The sequence below is a fragment of the Vigna radiata genome, chromosome 2, assembly GCF_000741045.1.
Source record: "Vigna radiata var. radiata cultivar VC1973A chromosome 2, Vradiata_ver6, whole genome shotgun sequence".
Lineage (NCBI taxonomy): Eukaryota > Viridiplantae > Streptophyta > Magnoliopsida > Fabales > Fabaceae > Vigna > Vigna radiata.
Window position 1 is genome coordinate 7,236,665 of NC_028352.1, and position 7,820 is coordinate 7,244,484.

Consider the following 7,820-nt stretch of genomic DNA (forward strand, 5'->3'; position numbering starts at 1 on the left):
CCACTTCCATCTCCTTTGGTTTCACGAAACCCCGACACCAGTTCTAGGGGCAACCATCGTGCCTTACCCAGTTCGCTAGAGTCATCAGCAGCGACACAGTCGCCTCCGCAAACCTTGTCGGCGTCTTCGCCGCACCTCTTCCTTCTTTAAGATTTGCAAATCGTGAAAACATGGCTCTGCATCCTCCATTGCTTCTTGAGGATCTTCCTCCATTGCTTCAACCAGCATGGGATGCGTGCTACATCCTCCACCACCACCACCACGGAGAGCTTCGTTCTCCCCCAAACGCATGCCTCTGCAACCACCACCTTCGTCGCATGGGTACTACAATGTCCACCTTCTTCAACCATGAAGGCGCCATAACGAGTTGCAAGGACGACTGCTACCCGAATACACCTCTGGGGAACTGAATACGCTAGACGGGAACCGAATACGGTTTCACATGCTTTTCTTCAGATGCCTATAACCGAATACGTCGTCTTCGAACCGAATACGATTTCAGAGTTCTTCGTCTTTTTTAGCTTCGCAAAGTCCTCTTCTTCGTCAACCTCTTCTTCATCGTGAGTGCATAGTGAACGCTCTATATTTTAAATATGCAATGCAATTTGATTATAATTTAAGAATGTTTGTTCATCTGGGAATTTTATTCAGTTACAGAGGCATTTTAGAGAAAGTGCATTTGATCCCTCCAAATCTCCTCATATATGCGGGTGAGTGAACAGTAGACAAATCCTGCAATTCCCTTAAATTCCATCCGCACAATTCACTTCAAGTGAACGCGTAATTACCTTCCACTCCTCACTCTCTAATCTTCGTAAACAGTATGACACCCTCAAGTGAACATAGTATATAATGTTTAATAAGCATGGAAACTTAAAATAAATTACTAAACAAATAGTTTATAATTTATTTGCCAAGTAAACTAAGTTTCATATTAGGTTTAAATTAAAACAAATTTTAACTATATAAATTAACAAAAATAATATTATAATAATAGTAAAATTATTTCAAAATTTTAAAACTGAAAACTTATTTAAGCTTTCATTCATGATAAGAGATTGAATGTGCTAAAAGGGAGGAGTATACCATGACTAAGATGTGATTGTTTTAGAGGATTGATTTGGGATATACTGAGTGGATGAATTTGAAGAGATTTGAGGATAAATTGATTGCTTTTTTTAGTCAATTTTGAGGTGAGTGAAAGTGAATTTAGAAGTAAAGTTTGTAAAGATCAGTGTATGATTAGACCGATGTGACAGATAAAAAAATTGTTTAATTAATAAAAATTTAAGATTACCAAAATACTCCTAGTTATAAAAATAATAATTGTTAATGTATATATAATTATTATTATTATTAAAAGTAAAATACATGTAAAAAATATACATTAGATGGAAGTAAAAGAGAAATAAAGTAAAAAGTTGTTTTGAAGAATAAAAATAAGAAGAAAATGGAGAAAAGCCGAGTCTGTTCCATGGAACTGAATAAAGCACAAGTGGAACCAAATACATGTGAGTGTGGAATTGAATACAACTGGGCGAGAATCGAATAGAAGCATCAGTTGGATTTCTTCTCTCCACTATAACCGAATACTAAAAAATGGAACTGAACACATGCATCAAAAACCGAATACAACTCGTGTTCAACTCCTTCCTCAAGCTCTGATCTTCATCTTCATCTTTAACATGGAGGACAAAGATGAGATTTCAAAGTAAATCACTCTAAATCTCTACATATTAGCGGGTGACCACTTTTAAGGATATCTCGCAAATACACTATTCTCAAATGTCGAAAATCGGACCAAACAAACATATTGTTGGAAATGCCACATCGGCTAGAGATAAGACCAATTTATAATATATAAGTGGGGTGCAGACGTCGTCTTACAAACCGGTTTTGTGGGTTGAGTTAGGCTTAAAACCCACTTCTAACACATGTATAAATTTATACTTTATTTTTTCATAACAATATAATCAACTTAAACGAATACAGCCTTAATGAGCATACACGTTTATTTATTAGACTACTTATTTATGTGTTTATCTTATAAATTACTTATACTTATAAATTATATTTCAATAACTTTTACTTCTCCCTATCTGCCTAGACCTTATGTTTTTAATTGTTAAAAATGTATACTTTTTATAATTTAATATTATTTTCATCTTAATATTTGTATTTTTAGTAATTTAATATTCTTTTGATCTCATTATTTGTATTTTTCCGATTTTTCATGTTAACATTATTATTAGAAGATGATCTTAATATAATGCCATGAACACGTTTATTCTTACACAATAACAAAATGTTTCACTCTCTACGACTAATTGAGATCACAGAAAAATTTTAAAAAATAATAATTACATAAATATTAAGAAACAAATATTAAACTTTTCTTTTTAAATTCTTTTACGTATTCCGAAGACAATCTTTCAAACTCTCTAATTAAATTACTCTTAAAGATTTATATATTAATATATCCTTAATATCTTGAAAGTTGGTAACGAAAGGCATACGTCGTGCAAAAATTGAAATGTGAAATTTTACTTTTTAATCTTTTTATATATTTCATCAAATCTTTACTAATTTTCTGGTGCTATGCTACATTTTAAAATAAATTTTTAAATGATGATAACTAAATAATTCATAATTTTTAAAATTTTCATCTTCACCATTCGTTGATACATGTTTTTTTATACATATTAAATTATATTTTTTCAAACATGCCCTAGTACATTATTAGAACATAATTCAATTGTTATATGTTATATTAATAAATAAATTATCTCTTTCGACTGTTTATTTTTAAACAATTTGTTAAATTTTATTTTTAAATAACTAGTTTTGTAAATTTAATTAACTATTTATAATTACCAAAGTTCTTACACAATAGAAAGTTATCTATTTACAGAATTATACAAATAAACATAATAATTATTTTTATGATTCTTTTACAGTTTGATAATAATTTTTTAATAATATTTTTTTCTTATTTTATTAACTATATTTATTTTAATAATTATTATAATATTTTTTTGTTATGGTAAAAAATATAAATACATGGTTCCTTCGACTGGTATATAAAGATTAAAAGTGAAAATGGAGGTCTAATTTGATCTGTTTAGTTCGTTTCACTTTCGGCCTACAAAATACGTAGTGGCCCATATTGACCCGCATTCTTAAAGAGTATTTTGAATTCTAGTGCTACAAACTTGACGTATTTGAAATGTTTTCATTACTAACTCCTGCATTAATGTCGATGTTCTGAATAAGTTTATTTTGATTTCATCTCTATTATTTTTTTTAACGATTAAATATTTTTTTTATTTAATGAAAATTAAAATTAATTTCGTTTGAAAATTTTGAATTAATTTAATCTCTTGCATTTAAAATTACATAAATTTAACTTTTTTTAACCTAATTTTATTAAGTTTATTTAAAATTTTTAAAATATTTTTTAATTAGAATGAAATAAAAAATGAGTCAAATAATATAAATTATTTAAATACTATCATAAAATATATTTAAAAAATTTGATTGATAAAATTAAATTAACATATTTCTAAAATTGAAAAATTAAATTAAGTGAGAGTTTGGAAAAAAAAGACTAATTTAATTTTTACTAAGTGAAAAAATACATTTATCTTCTTTTTGAATAATTCAAAGTTATAATTAAATAAAAATGTTATAAAGTTAGGATTAAACATATAACATGCAAGAGGGCTTAAAATTTCAAAGAACAACAACTTTAATGGTACCAATTATTAACTTGTGATTGCAAATAGTAGGCATTCTGGTATAGCTACATTCATTCACTACTGCAATGCAACACACCATACCAGAAGAACCTTGCAGCTTACAATTGGTTGAGTGGTAGGCATGCAATTAACTTGAATCAATGGTATTTTCTTACAGGTTAATAATTTCTTTTAATAATTTTTAATAATAAACTATATATTATTATTTTATTGATTTATATATATATATATATATATATATATATATATATATATATATATATTTTTGTTTATTTTTATCCCTAAAAACGTTTAATTATAAAGTTCTTAAATATTAGGTTACTGAAAAACCGAAGGGGTAAAATTGGAAGAAAAGTTAAATACTCCGCTCTGCAGCTTAATACAGTGGAGACTACATTAAAAGAGAAAAATCAGACCAAAAAAATTGTAATTGTAATACTATTAAATATTTTTTCTCTGTCGAAGAAATTTTATAATGTCAGAAATAACTACATAGATTTTATGTGAACAGATAAATTTAAATATAAATCTACCACTTAAAATTAATTTAAATATTCGAAACAATAAAATAAATTATTTTAGAAAAGAAATGGAAGTAGAGATTTTATTTTATCCCCCAGCGGGTACAAGAGCGAGTAGAGAGTAGACGCGAAAAACGCGCGTGGAAAACTAGAAAAGGATCCGAGAAACGCTTGTCACAGTCGGAAGAAGAAATGCACGTTCTTCAATCCTTCTATTTCATTTTCATTTCAAGATTATTAAATAAAATAAAATAATAATAATAATAACTATAACTATTATTATTAATTTTGCATTTCTGCCTTCTATATATAGTCACTCGCTGAGTTGCGTTATAATCACCACGAATTGGAGGTAGCTTTGCTTGGTGTATGAATCGAAGCAGCACAATGGCGCGAGTGGATCTGGACGGTAACCCCATCAAGCCTATCACGATCTGCATGATCGGTGCCGGTGGGTTCATCGGCTCGCACCTCTGCGAGAAACTCATGCACGAAACCCCTCACACGGTTTTCGCCTTGGACGTTTACAATGACAAGATCAAGCACCTTCTGGAACCCGATTCTCTGCCTTGGGCCGGTCGCATCACCTTCCACCGCCTCAACATCAAACACGATTCTCGCCTCGAAGGTCTCATCAAGATGGCAGATCTCGTAATTCCACAACCACTTCTATTTCCTTTCCTTTTTTGTTTCTTTTTCCTTTTCTGTTTCTGTTCAATTTTTTTACTTCTTGCTTTCTGTTCCAGACAATTAATCTGGCTGCGATTTGCACCCCTGCGGATTACAACACGCGTCCGCTCGACACCATTTACAGCAATTTCATTGACGCACTCCCCGTGGTACTCCTCTTCTTCCGGTTACGTTTCAATTCAAAATGCGAATCTTAAAGATTTGGTTTCGATTAGACGTCGTTTCGTTCTTTGTAGGTGAAATACTGTTCAGAGAATAACAAGCGCCTTATCCACTTCTCCACTTGCGAAGTGTACGGGAAAACGATTGGAGCCTTTCTCCCCAAAGATAGTCCTCTTCGTAAGGTAATCTTTCTTTTTCTCTTTAGCCGTTTTCTTTTACGACCGTTCCAGATCTGTGCATTGTGAATTGTGCTTTTTTCTTAATTTGGAAATTGTCGGTGATTTGGATTTAGTGAAGTGACGTGGCTAATTGTTTCTTACGTTTTGTTTAGGTTGTTACTAGTGTATGATTATTGTCTTTTTATCATGTGATTTTGACTATGTACCTTTGAGGTTAAGGTAATGTGGATTTTCTTGATGGATGTGCCTTTGGATTTTGCATGTAGTTTTTCACATGCATTCCGGTTTTTAATTTAGTTACATGAAGCTGACTTATTGTGAGTTTTTGATGAATTATCGTTATGTTTATTGTTTGTTCTTTAGGATCAGATTAGTGTTGGTTTTTTCAATTTTGCAGAATTCTTCGCTATCTGTTTTTCTGGTTTTGGATTGGCTGCAAGACTTCGTATTTTGTTGTTTCTTGCTATGAGATTAGATTATATGTGTTGTTTGTTATTTTGTGTTAGGATCCGGCGTACTTTGTCCTTAAAGAAGACGAATCTCCTTGCATTTTTGGTTCTATTGAAAAGCAGAGGTGGTCTTACGCCTGTGCTAAACAGTTGATTGAGAGGCTGATTTATGGTGAGATTTATTTTATTTTTTGTTTTGATGCAGTGTTTCTTTCTAAATAATCTGATGATGAGGTTTGATTGTTCTCACTTATGTGATTGTTGGCAGCTGAGGGCGCTGAAAATGGTTTGGAATTCACCATTGTTAGGCCTTTTAACTGGATTGGACCTAGAATGGATTTCATTCCTGGCATCGATGGTCCAAGTGAGGGTGTTCCTCGGGTTCTTGCATGCTTTAGCAATGTTAGTTAGTTACTTTTGCTGAATTTTGTTCTGAGTTTTCAAAAACTTGTTCAAAATTCCTCAATTTTTCTTTTACTGCAGAATCTTCTCAGAGGAGAGCCCCTCAAGCTTGTAGACGGTGGACAGTCTCAAAGGACCTTTGTTTACATTAAAGATGCTATTGAGGCTGTCTTGTTGATGATTGTAGGTTCTTGTCTATTTTTTCTTTATTTTTGAGACTAATTTTCTAAACACAGGCCAGGCCAGGCCATGTGACTTTGTTCATCTTAAATTATTAATTCACCGAGTTTCATGTCTTGTTTTACAGGAAAATCCTGCCAGAGCTAATGGTCATATATTTAATGTCGGTAACCCAAACAACGAGGTTACTGTTAGGCAGCTTGCTGAAATAATGATTCAGGTGAAGTGATCTAGTTTTTAATTATTTGACCTACTGTTGTTAGAATTTAAGCCTAATGTTTCTGAAATTCAATAATGAATTGTTAATTCTATTTCATTCTACAGGTTTACTCAAAGGTGAGTGGAGAAAAAACTCCTGAAACCCCAACCATTGATGTGAGCTCAAAAGAATTTTATGGTGAGGGATATGATGACAGTGACAAGAGAATTCCTGACATGACCATAATAAACAAGCAGCTTGGTAAGTTTCCTCACTTTCTCACTCTATTTGACCTTCTAAGAATGTATCTTACTTGACCTGATTGTTAATTTGCCAGGTTGGAATCCTAAGACTTCGCTCTTCGACCTGCTGGAATCCACTCTGACCTATCAGCACAGGACATATGCTGAAGCCATCAAGAAAGTAATTGCAAAACCCGTTGCAAGTTAAGCTTTTACAGGGATGGTGATTTGCTATCTTGGAGAAGGGTGTCGTTGCCTGAGTTTTCTGCCATATTTCACTGGTTGATTTTATATAAATGGTAAATTTTCTTCCTTTTGGTTTCCTTAGCCAGCCGTAGGCAGCTCACATAAGTCATTGCCCTTAATGTATGTTCTGGAGAAGTAGGAATTTATATATAGGGCAATCTGTGCTGCTATGTAATTTTAATGTAGACTTTGCGTTACTAAACATCTTGAGGCATTTTATAATATTAGAGAAGATGTTTTTTATGTGTTTTTAGGGATGTCTCCAACATTGTTTTGTTGTCTTTCCGGGTCAGCTGTAAGTTGTATCATTCTGTATTGACCCTCTTAAGAGCCATGTCTTCTTAATATTAATTTATTCTATGGTTATTTTTTGTTACTTTTTTTTTTCTCTCTCCCTCTCTCTATTATCTATTATCAAATATATATTGACATCTGGACATTCTTAATAGTTTTTTAATGTTTTTGTTAATTACATTATAGTTATTTAATAAATTATGGTCAATATTCATAATCAGTGTGTTCTCACGACATTTTTAGCAAAACTCAATTAAGATGTGATCACCGTGGCTTAGTGGGATAGTAAATTAGTATCGTCACAGAAATTTCTGTCACGACACACTTTTTATGAAAGGAGGACGGTGACCATCCATATCAATGGATCACAGCGGTTTCTTTTCTAACTAAAACCAAAGTCATTAATCGCTCATAGATTTGGCAAAAGGAGAAGAAAGCACCTTTAGCAACATGAGAGGGGGAACATTTGACTGTTCATCACGCGTTTAATTTGATCTC

The 7,820-nt window shown here is 32.0% G+C and overlaps 1 protein-coding gene across 1 annotated transcript; it reads left to right on the top strand.

The window, feature by feature from the left end:
- The first annotated feature begins 4,606 nt into the window (after positions 1–4,606).
- Positions 4,607–7,404, top strand: LOC106756559 (UDP-D-apiose/UDP-D-xylose synthase 2). The gene is made up of 9 exons (XM_014639031.2): positions 4,607–4,930; positions 5,026–5,118; positions 5,206–5,313; positions 5,817–5,931; positions 6,028–6,161; positions 6,243–6,344; positions 6,469–6,561; positions 6,666–6,801; positions 6,878–7,404. Exons 1-9 carry the CDS (start codon positions 4,649–4,651, stop codon positions 6,988–6,990), a joined length of 1,176 nt encoding a protein of 391 aa, XP_014494517.1. The 5' UTR covers positions 4,607–4,648; the 3' UTR covers positions 6,991–7,404.
- The last annotated feature ends 416 nt before the right edge of the window (positions 7,405–7,820 follow it).

Bases quoted from the DNA above. Each gene is read 5' to 3' on its own strand.
- LOC106756559 (XM_014639031.2), top strand. From the start codon at position 4,649: ATGAATCGAAGCAGCACAATGGCGCGAGTGGATCTGGACGGTAACCCC. The intron at 6,345-6,468 runs GTAGGTTCTTGT...CTTGTTTTACAG, and splicing joins AGGCTGTCTTGTTGATGATT to GAAAATCCTGCCAGAGCTAA. The intron at 6,562-6,665 runs GTGAAGTGATCT...TTCATTCTACAG, and splicing joins TTGCTGAAATAATGATTCAG to GTTTACTCAAAGGTGAGTGG.